Consider the following 18,737-nt stretch of genomic DNA (forward strand, 5'->3'; position numbering starts at 1 on the left):
TGAATGGAATATTTTGTCCCAGATCTCCTTTTATAGCAATGTTGACCGTGTCCAAATACGACTTACTGACAGGCAAATAGTGAGGATGGACAAATTCGCGGTGGACGTGGTAAGTGTTTCCACCTTCCTCGTCAGCGTTCGTGGCAGAATCCACTTTGAAAGGAATGACACGCAGTAACGGTACGGAGGTGTGTCCCACCACGTTGTACTCCACCACATCGGAATACACGAACATCAAATTCAGTCCTTGGTTCAGTTCTACCGGGGCACGAAATAACTTGCTAAAAGACTCGTTGTCGTAAACGATGGGTAATTCGTTTTTCTTCATCATGGTCTTTCTCATGTCCATGTCTCCGCCCAACATGTCATACAATTCAGGACAAAATAAAATGGATAGGATTTTACTCCGTTCAAATTTCATCAAGAAGCGACGAGCTGTTTTGTGGTACTCCATGGTGACATTTTTGTTGACATGCTCCAAAGCTTTCAGAAACACGACATTAAACCTGGATGTTATGGTGCTGACCAAATGTTGACCACTAAAATAATAGCCTGGGGGAATGAACAAGTGATAGGTGGTGTACTTTTGTGTACGGGTTTTCTTGTCATATTTGACATTGCTATCCATCCACTGTTGCATTTGCTCGTCATGAACTTCCACATCAAAAAAATTTTGATTGGGAAGGACATTGAGGACTTGGGTCGGGTGAATCATTTCTACTAAAGCCACTTCCCAATGGGCTTCGTGATCTAACTGGATGGCCTGAGGTAATTTGGCCGTGTAACAGCACAACGTGTTCTTGGGAAACACCTCCATGGAACTGTCACTGGGTAAGGTTAAGTAAAATTGGTTTTGGTGACTCATAATTCCAGAGTTCTGTGGCTGTCCGAGGGGATATTACTGGACGTCAGAGGCGTGTCTCCGTCTAAAATGGGGTTCTGGTTGTGGTTGAAGTGGTGACTGGCACTGGCACTGGACACAAGGTTCCCGGGGTTCCCGTTCGAGGTGAATTTCAGGGAGGGATTGGGAAGCAGGTAACCGATGCAACTGCTCAATAAAATGGTCCACAATTGTTTGTCTCCTTGTTGCAAACTCAAATTGGCGATGGCTGCCCCGATGACACAATACACCACGAAGATTTGGCAGAAAAAGACGATTTGCGTTTTAGGCACACGTTCTCCACACCACACCCACAAGGGTTGTTTTTGTAAATCTTGCACAGAAGAACTAGGTGAAGGAGGAGTGGTCGACGTAGCTGAGTCTGCTGTGTGAAAGGGCATGATGGTCACTTCTTTTTATAGTCGATGACTTGCGAAGCGTCGATCCAAGAATCGAAACTGGGTGGATATCCTTTCCAACGTACTTTGACTTCTTTGACACGTCGTTTGCCCACTTTACGGGTTCTGCGTTCGAGAATGCTTTCGATGTCGTACACGTCGTCTTCGTTTTTGGTGACACGTTGTAACTCGGGCAAATAAAACGTTCCTTTGAGCACTTCTCCGTTCATGTCTTCCAATTTATAGACGGCAGGATGACGGCCATGCACTCGTCCAGTGACGCGAAACAATTCGGTCGTCCAGTTAGGTAAGTAACCTTTGTCGAAAGTGCGTTTGGTTTTGCCAATGCGCACCCAATCTCCTACGGCCAACATTCCACTTTTCTCGGGGACAGCCCTCGTCGGGGACGTACCAAACAGACGCTCAAACACCAACACTTCGTTGTCGGGAGTCACGTCTTGCGGAGCACGTCCGATGCTTCGATGGTAAGATTGGTTGTACGCTTGCACCAGGTGCGGTAAGATGTCGATGTACTTCAGAGTGTGGTGATGCGTAAAATATTTCCACATGCGTTCTTTCAAAGTGCGTTGAAAACGTTCCACGATGCTGGCTTTGGTTTCGGGATTCTCGGTGGTAAAAAAATGAATGTCACGTTTCTTTAATTCTTTTTGGAAAGCTTGGTTCAGAAATTCGGTGCCTTTGTCCGTTTGCCATCGAAGAGGGTGACGACCGCTTTGTTTCAACACCCGTTGCAGGGCTCGCACTAACTCGCTGCTCGATTTGGAAGTCAAGGGCACGACCCAAGCAAATTTGGAAAAGACGTCGATGACACAAAACAAATATTTGTAGCCACGATTGTAGCTGGCCAAATGAGAGACATCGGCTAAATCGGCTTGCCATTGATGATCGATGCCTTCCACTCAGGTGCGACTTCTGGCAAACTTGCGTCGAATGGGTTTGTGTAAAGTGTAGGTAGCTTGTTCTTGTAACCATCGTTGCACTTGAGGTAAACGGAGACTTTTCAGTCGCGTTTTGGCAGCACGATATAATTTTTGAACTCCTGCGTAACCTGCAGGATGCGAGGGATCGTAGTAAATGCTGGCTAAGACTTTTTCCATTTTTGGTGTGTTGGTTGGTGTGTTAATAAGACACCCACTCTTGGAGGAGGCTACTCTTTTTCTCTTGGGGTATTTTCTTGGATTGCAATGCTTTGCGTGTGCGGCCAGCAATAGGTGTCGAAGAGGAGAAGGATGTCTGAGCGGGGGATATCGGTTCTTGTTTCACTTCTGTCTTCACTTCTGTCTTCACTTTCTTTTTCTCTTGTGAGGAAGAAGGGGTGGCCATCATCTTTTTAATCCATCCAATTCTGGAGGTAGGTGGTGTTGTTAACTTGCGTACTTTTTCTGGTGGAGTTTGAAACCCTTCCTCTTCTTCTCCTTTCTCTGTCTTGGTCACGGGTACTGGTGGTACTGGTACTGGTACTGGTACTGGTGCTGGACGTTTCATCAAGGTCTTAAAATCTTTCAGAGTGGGTAGAGCTGTTTCGTCTAAAGCTTTCTGGTGAAAGAGTTGCAGTCGTTGCAAGAGCTGACCGTACTTTTGCGATTTTTCTGTTTCGGACAAATCTTGGCGATCCATCAAGGACTGCAATTCGTGTTGTAACTGGGACATCTCGCTCAAATGGGGATTGGAAGGTAAATGCGGGGTGTGTTGTTCTTGCCACCGATGGTATTCCATCCATCGTTTGTAAGGCACTAAAGCTAGTTTTCGTCCTTCCATGGGGTTGTCAGGGGTCGATTCTGAGATCTTGGAACTTCCGAGGCCTTTTTATCTTGCTCCCATCAGTCCTCCCAACATGGTTCCCAAGACTCCTTTCAGTATGGGGCCTAACAAGAGAGGTAAAATACCTCCACGTTGCACTAACATCTTCTTTTTTTGACGAATGGGAATTTTCTTTTGAACCATTTGGCGAAGAACGTGACGATGTTTGCCTAAGCATTGTTTCTGGTGTTTGGACAAAGGGATCGTGCCTTTCAAAACGTTCAAACAACATTCGCACACGGTATCGATGACCTCTTTGGAGGCTGTTTGAATGAGTTTTTTTCGTAGGGGTGGAGAAGCTTTGGACAGGACAGATAACATGTCCCCATGTTTGGCTAAACGTGGTGGCAGTCCTTTCCTTTTCTTTCCTTGGGGTTTTCTGGAGGGTGACATCTTTGAGTCTTCAGGAGCACCAAAAAACACTGATACCCGACTTGGTCACAGGCCTTTTTTATACTGGAACGCGTCGCCACTGATTGTCTTTACGTCGTATTAGTTTGAGGACAGGCATGACACGTCGTGCAGGGGTACGTAACGGACTAAATCGAGCCAGTTCTTGCTTGGACAAATCCAGTAAACTTTGTAACATGCCCGATCTTTCTTGGACTTTGATTTTGGGAGAAGGTACTTTGTGAGCAGCAGCCACTGCCACTAAATTGGAAGGTCCTGCCACTGGGGAAGTTCTTTTGGGGGTCATCAACGGAGAAGTTCTTGGTGTGATCAACGTCTCCAAGTACTCTTCAGTTCTGGGTGTCATTAACGGAGAAGTGGACAAACGTGAAGCTGCCGGAGACGCAGTCACCGCCGTGGCAGGTCGTGGTTTGCGAGTGTAAGGTTGCGTCCTGGCCGAAGTGCCTCTCTTGCGACTAGTTTTCTGTGGACTTTTCTTTTTCTGGGGGCTTCTTTTCTTTTTCCGGGGTGGTGGTGGTGTCTGGTCAGAGGAGGGTCCTGCCACTGGAGAAGTTCTCCTTGGGGACCTGGTCTTTTTCTTCTTGGGGCTTCGTTGGACTTTTTTCTTGGGTATAACTTTGGGGGTATTAGGATCCCATCTTAAGAGTGAGCGAATGATGACCCCTCCTAGAGTACCGCTCCCTCCAGGTTTCAAAATGATTTGTTTTTTGGTTTGAGTGTCGATGCGGGGATCGGCCAGTTGGACCAAAGCGACTTTGTTTCGATCGAAAAAGCGTTTGGTTTGATGAGGAATCTGAATGATTCCTTGGAGTAATTGACGTGCCGTCACCGTGAACCATCGTAAGACTTCTTTGAGACTAGCTTCTAAGACACGAGCTCGTGTTTGTGGATCTTTTTCTCGACTGATGCCATACAAGGCACGAATCAATTTGACGGGAAGATGCGACTGAAGGGACGTCATGTTCGCACTGAGAGTGAGACAGACGAAAAAGGGTCTGAGGTTTTTATAGATTTTTTATGGGGAGTGAAATGAAGTCGAGGACGGAGACGTGTACAGGACAGGCCCTCCGTCTTGGCACCAGTGGTGAAACAAGTGGGTACGAAATCGCAAATCCTCGGGAGTCGTAGGTTTCAAATCGACGAGTAAATAGGCGTGTGGCGTTTGAGTGGCATCGTCGTACGCCTGAGTCAGCCAAGGCGTTCCTAACTGTTTGGCTAAGACTTGCACTTGCAATTTATCTCGAGGGCTTTTAAACAAGACCACGTAATGCGCATTGAGACTGATGGTGCGATGGGCTTTACTTTGTTGAAACAAATTTTGGGTGATGTAAACGACACTGGCATTACGGTGATGCCCTTTGCGCGTGAACCACAGTTTAATTTCTTCTTCGTCTTCTCCTAACATGTCGTCGAAAATGACCAAATAGGTTAGACGGGAGTCAGAGACGATGCCGTCGTCTTCTTTAGGAATGCCTTCCACAAACACGATGGAATCGCCTTGACTTTCTCGCAAGAGGCTGTACGCCGATTGCCACTCTTTGTAACACCACACGATTCGTTGAGGGGGTCGATCGATCAAATGATGTTTATGTTCGATCAAACGTTTGACGAATTCGGTTTTGCCTGAACCGCTAGGTCCAGCAATGAGCATGTTAAAGGGATGGCGAAGATACAAAGCCTCCCAACTGGCACGATCTAAATGTTCGTCGATGACTTTGACAGTAGAGGAAGAGGGAGCAGAGACAGCAGAGGTAGCCATGGTGTGAGAAATGTCACTTGTGACACGAAAAACAAACAAGACAAGAGTTTATATACTTTTTCAGAACACGTTTATTGAATGTTTCAAACATGAATACGAAAGACAAAAATACATAAAAGCCAAAGGCTTAAGTACAAGAATAAAAGGCACATGATAACCATGAACGTGGAATAAACACAAGTGTCTGTACAACATGTTTTGGGTAAAGTTATAACCAGTTCTATAGTAGGGGTAAGGTCACACAAGTGTCCTCCCGAAAGGGTCTTTCAGGCCTGTCCACGACAGTCCTGTCCTGGGTGACGGGTTCTTCTGGCACCGTCACTAATACAGGTTGAAAAGTAACTTTTTTCCTTGAATAACTCTCGTGCATACTGGGTCGCCTCTTGTGTCCAAGTCTCAAAACCCTGGTCTCGGTGATGTCCAACATTTGACTCCTAACCAATCTGGTTTCTTCTTCGTTAACGACATGGTAAGTTACTTCAATGAACAATGAACTATCGATCTTTTTATATACAGACCAATACCGACGTGACCGTACGGTAAGGTGAAGTGATTGGGAAGTCGCACTCGCTTCTGGTATACAATTTGATAGACTTTTTCCAAGGGTCGACTGACGATGTGGTGAGTGGGTAAACGTACAATCTTGTTCGGTTGATAGGTGGTCACTTTAAAGTTTCCATCCTCTCCCGATTGCAAGGCTTCTTTCAATACCCCAAAGTTGACCACTCGACTGGTACGATGATTCAGAGTCAGTCCTTTCACTTTGCACATCGTGTGCACTTCTCCTTGTTTGTCCCGGTATTCGTAGCCGTAATTTTTGGGACCACCACTGACGAAACTTAGAATCTTGTCGTCGGGATGCTCGTCTGTCCAGGCTCCTAAACGGTCTCCTTCGATGTCAGGGTGCTGTTGAATCGGGTGATGGATGTAAATGCAACTGTCAGTGTCAATGTACAGGACGCGTTCTTCTAACAGTTCTAAAGCTTCGTACAATTTTAAGCGAGCATGAGCTGTCACGTAAGCCGCAATGATGACATTTCCAAAAGGGTCGTCTTGTACAAAGTCCAGATCTTCTTCGTAATTGACCAAGATCAAATCCTCTCGAACGACGTCCACGTGTTTCATGTATTTGGTTTTGTCGTGAATCATCTGGAAGTAGCGGGAAGGTTCTGTCAAATATTCCGTCTTGGGTAAACACGGTCGTTGTGCCATTTTACCCCACAAGCAATTTAACATCACTTTGGCAAACGATCGCCTGCCTTCGTTTTTTTCGATGTGGTCTAAAGAGATGCCTTCTTGTGCGTAGTATTTCTCTTTGAATTGTATTTGGTCTTCGGGAGTGTGACACCAGGAAGGATAGCCGCTGGCTTCTTGTTTCAGTTTCAAAAAGGCATCCACGTAGTCGGCGAAAATGCCTTTCTGAGTAGGGTCACCCTTGTGGTACTGTTGTGTCTTGGGAAAGTGGCAAATTTCGTACACTTCTAACAGTTGGTATCCCATGTCCAGAGCTTTGAACAATTCCACGCTGACCCAGGTTCCCGTCAAGGCACGTTCTTCCTGGCTGTGATGGCAAGGTTGGTCCTGGTTGCACGTTTCGGCACAAGTACGGCACAAGGGAAACATCAGTTTGCCTTGACAATGGTGAGGTAAGACGGGATGGTATAGGTTCGTGGGAGGCAAAACTTTACACTTGATCAAGCCTTCGTATTGTCGAATGTTTTTCAGGTCGATGTGTTCCGTCAACAATTGCGGGTGCCCTACAGGAAAGCGACAATATTTGCACACGTAGGGATACAGCGAACACACGTCCAAGTATTTGATTTCTTCTCCTTTCTCTTCGTCGGCTTGGTACAGCAAACAGGTGGCATTGGTCCTTCCTCCGTACAAACTATCCCTCGGGTTCAGCGGGTCCATGAACTGGTAACTTTCCACGAGGCGTTTAAACTCGGGATCGGTTTTCAAACGGTGATCGTACTCGTGTTCCCACATTTCCACCACTTGGTATCCTTGCTGTTCTAACTTTAGGCGTCGCTGACAAGTGTCCTGGTACAAGTCTTCCATGGTTCGTTGCAAAAACTGATTTTTAGTGTCACGGTCAGGGTAACAGACGGGACATCCGTGAAATAAGCAACCGTTAAACTCGTACACGATCTTGGGGTTTTCTAAGTCCCAGCCATCTACCGAATACGTTCCGATGGTCTTTTCGCCTCCTCCGTTGCGGGCATGCTGAATCCATTTGTCTTCCTTGTCGCACAAGTAATGTAACCAACGTAGGGCTTTGACCGAGTATTGACGCTTGACATAGTGGGTCGTTTGAGGACTGATGACAGCCACGGTCTTTTCAGGCATGAATCGTTGGCGGTACACTAAGGAACACGCTTTGGCAATGGTGCAAGCTTCTTTCAAAGGATCGACCCCTCCGTGTTCCATGAACAGTTCTCGAAATTTTCCACAGCAACGTCGTAAAATGTCCACGTCGGAACGACAATACTTTAACATTTCTTCCTGAAAGTCGAAGGGGTCAGAGGCATGAGCCTGGTACCAAGCGTAGAAAGCTTCTCGTTGTTCGGTACGCATGTTGTCGGGGTCGTAATAGTGAGCCTCAGGTAAATGGGGTAGAACGGCATGTTGATTGGCTTCCGTATTGAAAAAGTGTGGAAAGTACCCTTTAGCCATTTCTGTCATTCCAAACGTTTTAGGCATTCGACTCAAAGGCATGGCCAAGTAACTCATCGAATCTTTAAACTGTACTTGTCCCACTTGCATGAAAATGATTTTGGCTCCGTTCAATGTGACTTTAGGACGTTCGGTGCCTTGTTCCGTATAGTATCTGAGAAGAAACTGTCCATCGTATCCGGAGAAATTATGAGCCATCACCGTGGCATGACGATGACAATCTCCGTAACGTTCGATGTCCTCTTGGCTCCACGTCTTGTCGATGGGGTCTAAGACCCATTGGGCAAAATCGGCTAACGTGTTTGGTCCCCGAAAGATTTTTTCACGTCCTCCAGGAATCTTGCTGCAGTGAGGGCAATGACTGAAGATAGGTTCTTGAATGCACTTCTCGCACGCTCGATGAGCCACGCAGAAATTAGGAATGTGAATGCCAGTCTCTTGCATGCATTCGAAATCGAAAAAGATGAAATTGCCTTTCTTCTTGTGACCGTCCTCTTTCTCTGGTGGGGGTTGGTATTTTTGCACGTAGCATTCGTGTTCCAAGTCCACGATGTGGTGACAAATGTGACATTTTTTCTTTCCTCGACATACGTGTGCCTTGGTACTATTGGTACGTATGCCTTGTCCACAGGTAGGGCACATTCTCAGCAGTTGACAAGCACATTTCTTCTGTGAACCTTGTGTTTTCAAATGTTGTTGGTAACAGGTAGGACTGACAAACGTGCGCAGACAAGTTGAACAAGGCACTGGTTCTTCGCTCAGACAGGGTGGAGAGGCTAAACATCCTGGGCATTTCCATCCACAATGTTTGTGTTGCTCTCGATTGTTATAACCATAGTCACATTTCTCACAATAATAAACATATCCCAGGAATCCGGTGATACTGGTAATGGTATCGAAATGTTCATCGTGATGATAGACATGAATGTATTTTCCGTCCTTAAAATCTTGGCCTCGAAACAACAGAGACCCACGCATTTCTTGAGGGTGCACTTTCAAGGTGTAGCGTGGAGCTAGGGCATCTTGCAATTTTTGCATCTCAGGAATGCCACAGGGTGTGTCTTTGGACAGTCCGGCTTGTTGTAACAGGAGTTCTGCTTCGTTTCGTTGTTTGGCTCGGTCCGATCGTTGAATAGTTTTCCAGGTTCTTTTCCATTCTACCGTGTCGTTCTTGTTGGCATAGGTTCGTCCCACCACGATGGCACGGGCTAAACACATCTGGTCTTGAGGGTTGTGAATTCGGACGAGACTTGTTTTGGTGTTGCGAAGGTCGTCCACCAATAACATCTTTTTGCGTCCTGTCCCTTGAGGAAGAGAGACGTGGGCCATTTTCAGTGTGGCTTTACCATCGGTGATGTCAAACTGGTCATTAGATTGTTGTACGTGTTGAATCTTGTCCATGATTTTGGAAGGGGTTAGTTCTGCGGGTCTGCTAAACTCGATCCAAACAGGGGATTTCAAACCGTCGTGATCTATGGATAGTGTCAAGCGATCGTCTTCTTTGGGTTGACATTGTCGCTTGAGTGCGGTGAGCAAAGAATCCCACATCTCGGTGATAAACCCTTCTGCTTTCTCCAAGGGTACGTCGGCCTTGAAATCTTTAAACTTCACCGTGTAGGTGTAAGCCGTGGTTCTAAATTTTCTAGAGGAGCGCTTTTCCGTCTCTCGAATGGAATAGTACTTTTCAGGGTTGACTAAGGGTGGTGAACTTGGTTTAGAGGGTTCGGATTCTGGTTCACTCATGTCCTCTTCAAAATCACTGGCATGAATTTGTGCCAAGATTTCAGCCCTGGTACGAGGCGATAAATCACGTTTCTGCCTCTTACTTTCTTCTTCTTCTTTCTTCTCGAATGAATAGGATCGTTTCATCTTGAGTGCAAAACGTCAAATGACTCAAGTTCAAACACCATAGACTAATTTATAGTCATGGCAAACCAGCGTATATAAAAAGGGTGTGTCTTGTCCTTTCACTATTCATTTCACTCTCAAACCGAGGAGAACGATGGAAGAGACTACCCAGATGGAACGTTTCGTCAGAGCTTTGCGAGGGGTCATTAGAAAATTCTCTTCAGACCAGCCGACGGACTATTCTCCTTCCTTTCGAGATAAAAGTCAAGATACTTGCTATATCTGTCAGAAGAAAGAGCATTGGTCTTCAGAGTGTCCAGACCGTCAAAAAAGAAAAAAAACAGGGGCTAAAAAGGACAAAAGTCAAGATACCTGTTATTATTGTAAAGAAAAAGGACATTGGTCTCCAGATTGCCCAAAAAAGAAACAAGAGGAGTCAGAAGAAAAGAAGGATTCTTCAGAAGAAGAGAGGGATTCTTCGAAAGAAGAGAGGGATTCTTCAGAGGAAGAAGAGGAAGAAAGAAGACAATTCTATTTACAAGAGGCAAAGAAACAGGAGAAGAAAAGAAGAAGGGAAGAAAATGAGGAGAAAGAAGAGGAAAAGACGGTGAAGAAATTGAAAAAACAGAGAGACTAAATAAGGAGAAAGAAGAAGTCAATGAACTTTTTATTAAAGTGTTGTGTTGTGAATTGTGGATTGGATTGTAAAAAATGGAGAGAAGAATACATGAATGATATAAGGTAAGTGTCTTTGAGTTTTGATTTTAAAATAAGAAGCTACACTCACGCACTCATACACAGACACGTACTATAAGGGTAAAATGGGTGGGGTTTATTTTTGAGTTATTGGCAAATTGAAATTGTATTTCTTTTCGAGAAATGTGGGTGGCCCTGAAAAGGGCCTTTTTTGGTGTAGGGGTGAGTTTAACCAATCAACTTTAACTGCCTTAAGCCTTTGCCACGGCCAAGGCCTACTTCTGATGATTGGGTTGAAATCACTAAGGGTGGTACGATAGGCTTAGTCACAGGGTTGGCGTGTTTAGCTCGGGAAGGTCGTATTCTCTTCGGTCGTGATAAAGAAGTCTGATACATTTGTTTCAGACTCCTTAACTCCGCTAAAATGTCCAACAGTACCGTAGCCGTTTGATTTTCACCCTCTTGTTTCTTTGCTGCTACTTCTTCTTGCTGTTGTTGCTGTTGTTTTTTTCTTACCTCTTCTTGTTGCTGTTGCTGTTGCTGTAGGAGAAAAGCTTGTTCCGCTTCCTTTTGTCGTTGCATAAATTTCTCCAATTCTTCTTTCTGTCTCTGTCTAAAATTCTCCACTTGCGGTAATGAAGAAGGTAACGAAGGTTCCGGAACAAATTCTTGCGAGGTAAGAAAATCCACAAAATCCCAATGTACCTCTTCTGAAAGTAAGTCCGGGTTCCCTTGGGCAGTCTACCCTGCTGGTGCACCCCAATGGATCGTTTTCTGAGTTTCCGTCATGTTGAATCACTGTTGCACAGACTGACTGCACACAAGCGCTAACGAATCTATATAGACCACGTGACGTCACAGACTGCTCTCTTCGGATTGGATGCGAGCTGACTGAATTTTGTAACGCGTGTTCGGATTGGTGAATGAATTCAATCCGTTTCAATCCTTCCTGTACCTATAAATAAGCGCAGTTCACTGCATTGATTCACCTATTCTCGTCGCTTCAAGATGTGGACCACAGTTGAGTCATCCACCCTTGTGTCTTCCATGATGTTTAGGACGGACATGCTCATGTATGTCAGGTCCAAGTGGACTGTTGTTGATAGGACAGATACTAGTCAATGGATGAGGAGAGTTTACATAGAAAGACAAGGATGTCTCAAGAGGGTACTTGTGTATGGACCGGCAGTTAGAAGGAGTTTAAGAAGAAGAAGAAGAAGATGTGACAGATGCCGTCTATGTTAATATTAACATAAACCCAAAGGCCCTTTTCAGGGCCAGCCATATTTCTCGAAAAGAGATAGCCTTTCCATTGCCTACCCCTTTTTGTAAATTTAAATTTAAATTTAAATTTAAAAAAATTAAAAAAAAAAATCCCATATTCAATTCCCCTTGTCCCTAGACAGACCCAGACTCTATTCCCCATGTTCAATTCCCCTTGTCCCTAGAGTGACCCACGATTTTTCTCCATGTTCAATTCCCCTTGTCGCCAGAGTGACCCACGATTTTTCTCCATGTTCAATTCCCCTTGTCGCCAGAGTGACCCACGATTTTTCTCTATGTTAAATTTCCCTTGTCGCCAGAGTGACCCACGATTTTTCTCCATGTTAAATTTCCATTGTCGCTAGAGTGACCCAGGGGTCTCTGTAATGCTAATTCCCATTGTCGCTAGGGTGACCCCATATACTACTACCCTGTCAATATGAGCATTCTTGCATCCCCAAAACGTTCTATCTATTTAATGAATCTATTTAGTATGTGACTAAGGTCTGTAAATGGCATCGGTGTCAGCTTTTTTTTGTGTTGTTGTAAAAATTACTTTCTAAATTTGCATAAATTTTATAATCACTCCCTGATCAAAAACTGACTTGTCGGGTTGCAAGATGATAATGTATTTGTTTTAGAAATTCTCGATTAACACTAGCATTCAGCACCCACCTTAACCAGAAATGAAGTCTTATAAAATATACCTAATTATTGGCATCACAGAACTTACAATATCTTGACGTATGTCAAAATCATTCGGATCTTCTTTTGGCAACTCCATGGGGGCCGTGTCATAGTGCAGAATCGCTGTTTGGTTTGCAGTTTTACAATCACTCATGCCAAAGACTCGAATCCAGTAGTTACCGATAGGCTGAGAAGCTTGCACAACGATATCATAACGTTCCCCAGCGTATATGTTGATAGCTTTGGCCATGTACGGTTCAGTGTCAACGCCATCGCTGGCAATCACCTTCAGTGTGTGGTTGTCGATGGAAACTTGCAGCGGACAGTTTACCACGCCGTTGCCTATGAGCCTGAATCTATAACTCATCCCTCTTTTTACACTGTAAATTATGACACAAACATTCGGGAAATGCTGAAGAGCTTTTATCCAATAGTCTTAAAAGCAATGAAACAAAATAAAGTATATATACTATGGTATGATGTTCTGGAAAGCTGTATCATGTCGATTGTGTATGTGATATTAGCGGATTTTATGAGACACGAGGCGATGAGTATGATCCGCTGAATTCACAAAGTCTAGGTGTGATCGAACTATACCGAGTAATGTCGTACTATATATATATATATATATATATATATATATATATATATATATATATATATATATATATATATATATATATATATATATACATTAAAAGATTCTTTAAACTGATTATTTAGGAAAACTTTATATATAATGTAGATTTTCATGAAGTTGTTCTAGTTGAGTTTACTCGGTTACTGTTAACAATTTGAATTCTTCTTCGTTTCTTTTTTTTTTTTTTTGGGGGGGGGGGGAGACTCGTTGATACACGTAGCTGACGGTGATATTGCAATTTATTAGATGATTGCATTAAAAACATTTCACCGAGTTTGCCATTCAAGCTGAATACAAAACGATTAGAGACTCAAAGATTGTTTACTATCTACATGTGACAACTGGTGAGTATTAAGTCTGCTTTTCAACGTTGCCGAAATGACTGTTGGACATTATTTGCTTTACAAACTTTTAAATTATGCATAGTTATTTGAATAACGCATTAAATAACTAATATTAACTTCTCGCGATTTGGAAGATGTTTGAGGTTATCCATGTGATGTCAACAATTTGGAGGGTTTCGCACTGTAGAGAAATGAAATCGGAACAAAATAGTGAATTATGCTGATTTTCATATCAGATGGTTGTAGAATGATTATTTTTAGATATGTTATAATGTATTATTTTTTAAAAAAACAATGCAAAATCTTATCTTGGAGACAAGAACACCCTGGTTATCCCATAGCTGATCTAGTGTCGTTCCGATCTTATTTATTTCCATAAATTGAGTCGACTAGATGGTCATGCTGTCCCTACTAAACCGCATACTCTGCAAACGAGATTAACGTTCACTCATTCCTTTTTACAATGGTACGCCCAGAACAAAAACGCCTATCTTTAAGAACCACTGAAATAATATCGCATGCTTTAAATGACTCCAATGTGATGTTTAGCAGTTTAAACTAAGATAATATTAGCATAATTAGATTAATTAGTGTTTAATATCTGCCACGTACGTTACTTTGTGAGTTTAGCCACCATGTAGCAAAGCACGATACTTATAAATTTAAGTAAATATTACCTGAAAACTGCACGAGATGTGAAGTTGATAGCTGACGTCGACATGTTGGTCATATCCATATTACCTCCCGTCGTGTCATGATGGTTATGGTCCATCAGCATGGGAGTTGTTGACATTCGTTTGGTTGTGCTGATAACAGATGCTGAAGTTACTGATTGACTCCTGCTGCCAAGAGTGGTAGTCATCACCTGTCCAGTCCCATGGTCCATCACGCCTTGGTTATTAATCTGCTCATTTTCCCAGGCCCCTCTACCTGGTTTAAAACACATCAATTCATTAGTGGAAAACATCAAGACTTATTTGATTTTAGCATTGTTTCCATATTACAAGATTTTGTTTTCTTAGTGAATGAATGTTTATGGCGGCCCTGAGTAGAATTTGGTCTTCATAGAAACATATTGCATGAAGAGATGGTGCGGCACTATGTATAATTTGGTCTTCATAGAAACATATTGCATGAAGAGATGGTTCAGACAGAGAGAGACAGCTTTGTGAAAGATTCTTTAACTTTTGTCATCGATTTTTCCCATTTCTCAACTACAAAGTGTTCCTGGTTTTTAATTTTCGCAGTTTATATGCGTCCCATTGCCTTCAATGTATGCATTTAATGATAAGATAGTCGTGCAGTTACAAACCCAGATAACTGTATGACTCATTTGAACTGAAATGGTACATAAATGCGTTTTCACATTCTAAAAATGTCCATACATACATACATACATACATACATACATGCATGCATGCCTACCTACCTACCTACCTTCATACATACATACATACATACATACATACATTCATTCACACACACACACACATACATGCATGCATGCATACATGCGTACATACATACATGCATACATGCCTGCCTACCTGCCTACCTACCTACCTACCTACCTACCTTCATACATACATACATACATACATCATACATACATACATACATACATACATACAATCAGGTATGCAAACAGACAAACAAACAGGCAGGCAGACAGGAGACAGACATACAGACCGATAGACTCACCCGAAATGAAACAAATTACAATCTTAGACCTTCCTGTCAAACATATCTTGTTCTTGTATAACTGCGTATTTATTTATTACCATTGATAAGAATGGACTTCGGGCTGTTATCCTGCATGGCATGATGATGTGCGGTAAACTTGCTTATAGATGTTTCATGAAACCATTCATTAATGATCACCGTGTGTTCTGCAAGGTCGTAATCATACAGCTGCTGTACAGCGGATGTCTTTGGTCGCACAACGAAGGAACCAAAGACGCCATCAGCTTGTTGGAGACCAGAGTGCGCATGCCAGTAATACGTCCCATGATTAGGTGGCTTAAATCTAGCGGGAAAGTAATAAAACGGTCAGTTCCTCCTGTCTACGTCAATAAAACAATATTTAACAGACAAATTTAAAATAAATTTAAAAACTCTTGTCTTGAGAGATAACGCATAACACCTGAGCATGTCTATCAAAAGATCAGTGAATACAGCAGAGAGACAACGATTCTATGAATGAACTACTGATTAAGCTTTCAATCGGTTTTTAACAATGATACCAAGACCGAGTTCCCATATATCGCGAGACATCACTTTCCATCAAATGTACCAGGTAATTAGTACAGCTGAACGGCAAAGTTATTATATAAAATAAAAGAGCCCAAAGCTAGCGCCCTGGTGGAATGATAAAAAGGATTATCAAAAACTGTGCAAAATAAATATCATCAGTACTCGCACTGATATTCCAGAAACCATTGTCACTGGGCACATTGCCAGTCAACTGGAGAAACGATAATATTATATGTTCATTTTTGTCTCCGTTAACTTTACATTATCCGAATCGTCTAGTATTTTAGAATACTGAACAAACTGATATTGCAAGCATGTGCATCGCACGTGTGCATAAAAATAGTATCATGTATTAGGAAATACTTTGTAAACAATCATGTACACTCATGTAGTAGATGTTTTAGGTTTTGGTTAGGTTTTGGTTGATCAGATTTGTTTTTGAATGGACTAAACGAGCAGTTTAGTCCATTTGAAAATATAGATAATAAATTTATCGACGTCGACGAGTTCACGGAGTCAGAAACGAAACTTTCAACCAATCACACAATGAACGTGATATTTGCAATGTCAACAACAAACGTAAGAGACACAGTAATTGAAAATACCGTTCTGTTCATTGAAATTGAAACAGTTATTTAGGAGAAATATTCTTTCGCAATTGGAATAGTAAAGACTATGTCTAGTGCTCTCCAGGATATATATATATATATATATATATATATATATATATATATATATATATATATATATATATATATATATATATATATATATATATATATATATATATATATATCATAGAAAAGCATTTTGCGGCCAAGGGCTATCGCATATCTATCAGAGACGTACCATTTTACAAGTCTGTCAAAATACTAGATTCAAGAAAAAATCCAACTGAAGGTTTTGGTAAGAAACTTAAAGCCTCAAAGACAATAAGCGAAAACAAAAAACGGAAAATTATTATTGCGGCTGGCTAAATTCGCTCTCACACATAAGCTGCAATTTTCCCTGTGTAACGATTTTGATACAACGTTAAACTAGCGACAGAAGATACAGACTGTATGATACAGGTCATAGCTATAACAGCGACATGCAAATGACAGGGCATCAACATGTCTTCTACAGCTGGTAAAAAAGCATTATAATAATTTTATTTATATTTGAATTTCCTCACATTGTACTTTCTTAGTTGGTTCTGTAAATCCGAATATATTCTGCAAAACATAATACATAGCTAAACTGTACTGGAAATTTTAGTACATTTCCTGCTGATATTCATTCTCTTTACTGCTCTGAACTGATCCAGTAATCCAGCCCATCATAATCAGAAAAGCAGAAGTGAGTTGGATCAGCATAAAAATAAAAACCATCAATTCAAGACCAAATGGAAATGCTATTGCAATGCACAGTCATTCACAGTAAGACTCTAAATTTCACTTTATATAACCAAAACGACCATTAAATTTGAAAGTACTGTTGAGCACGCGACGAAGTCAAAGGTCGCTGGGCGGTGCTATGTGCGCATTAATATCGTCATTGTGTATTGATGAATCTACGGTTATGTATTTTTTTTACAGCATAAATTCAATTGCTTTGTTTCTTGTAGTGTATGTTTTCATAATTTAGTCACCATTAATACTGGCCGCCATGTATAGCCTATCATGTGCTGCAAAATGGCGTTAAACCCCACAACAACAACAACAACATAATTTAGTCTTGGGTAGAATAAGAAAATGAATATATAATAAAAACGTTACTGCATTTGTATGGGAAAAGATGAACGCGTTTTCTCGGATGAATACTTCACTCCCAGAGATCGTGTAGTATTAATCCGAAAAACTTCGTTTACCTTTACCCATGCAAATACAGTAACTTATAAATATTGGACGTAATTACCGTTCATTCTATCATACGTCTGAGGTTGCAAATTATAATAGCACATGATGGGTAGATATGTACGGAGAGTCACTCAGAAACACTCCATTTTTGCTAATTTAACATGGATTTCGGACAGGTCAATCTTGTAAAATTCATTAATCTTCAAACCGTTACAAGGACGAATTTCAACTTATCAATGTAATTAACTTACAGAAAACTAATAGCTTTATAACTATTACAATTGTAAAGGTACTTATGGTCGATAACTTTCAGCACATTTAAGGGTGATGTTTTAACTGTACGGTAATTTATTACATTTAATAATGAACTCTGTTACATTTACGGTTATTGCATTTGCAACAGTATGTTATATTCAAGGAATTTACCAAACATACCGATATTGGAAAGAAGTCTTTGAAGGAATGTCACACTGCGTCATCATGCTGACACCGTCCATGAAAGGCGTGTCGGGATGGAGAATGCCATGCCAGTGAATAGCAGTTCCTTCATTGTTCAGCAAGGAGTTATATACATTCACCACTACCGTGTCACCTTCACATATCTGCGCCAATTTACAGAAAAGGTTACTGACCAAATATTCTTTGATATCGATAAAAATGCGAAATCAGAAAATTGCATGTAGTAACTTACAATACTTATATATATATATATATATATATATATATATATATATATATATATATATATATATATATATATATATATATACAGGGAACGGGAGAGGCGGAGTAAATAAAATTCCGGATTCCAAATAGTTGTTTTTAGTACTCTTGCCTTTTGCTCTGATTTCAAGAAGAAAAGATGATATTTTATCCCTCGTATTAGTTGAAGAAAGTAGAAAATGTCTTAAGATGAAAGAAAATGTATCATGATGGGGAAAAAATCAACGACTTGACACAAAGTTCAAAAGTAAATGTTTAGTCTATAATTAAAAGAAATCATTTATTTTAAAAAGCTATAAAACTCAGCAGATAATAAATATATACTATTATTCTTTTATTCTGAAAACAATATGTTCTGATAAAGAAATTATTTACAGCTCATGAGAGAAGCTTGGATAGTTGTTTTTATTGTGTTGTTTTATAACAATTGATTTTCTACCTGACTCGTCAAGCTCGAATGTTCATTGTCATTGACTATACTTTCACTTTATGTTCTGCAA

The 18,737-nt window shown here is 41.5% G+C and overlaps 1 protein-coding gene across 1 annotated transcript in view; it reads right to left on the reverse strand.

Moving 5' to 3' along the window:
• Positions 1 to 18,737, reverse strand: part of LOC149779164 (multicopper oxidase 3-like) — a 57,775-nt gene that overhangs the window by 16,651 nt on the left and 22,387 nt on the right. Inside the window, exons 4-7 of the mRNA XM_089939721.1 lie at positions 17,950 to 18,116; positions 15,205 to 15,449; positions 14,101 to 14,353; positions 12,486 to 12,819 (exon numbers count right to left, since the gene is read on the reverse strand). Coding sequence (XP_089795847.1) covers positions 12,486 to 12,819; positions 14,101 to 14,353; positions 15,205 to 15,449; positions 17,950 to 18,116 — 999 coding nt within the window. The remainder of the gene's footprint in view (positions 1 to 12,485; positions 12,820 to 14,100; positions 14,354 to 15,204; positions 15,450 to 17,949; positions 18,117 to 18,737) is intronic.

This window comes from Sinohyriopsis cumingii, chromosome 17 (genome assembly GCF_028554795.1).
Source record: "Sinohyriopsis cumingii isolate HCF-2022 chromosome 17, ASM2855479v2, whole genome shotgun sequence".
Taxonomy (NCBI): Eukaryota; Metazoa; Mollusca; class Bivalvia; order Unionida; family Unionidae; genus Sinohyriopsis; species Sinohyriopsis cumingii.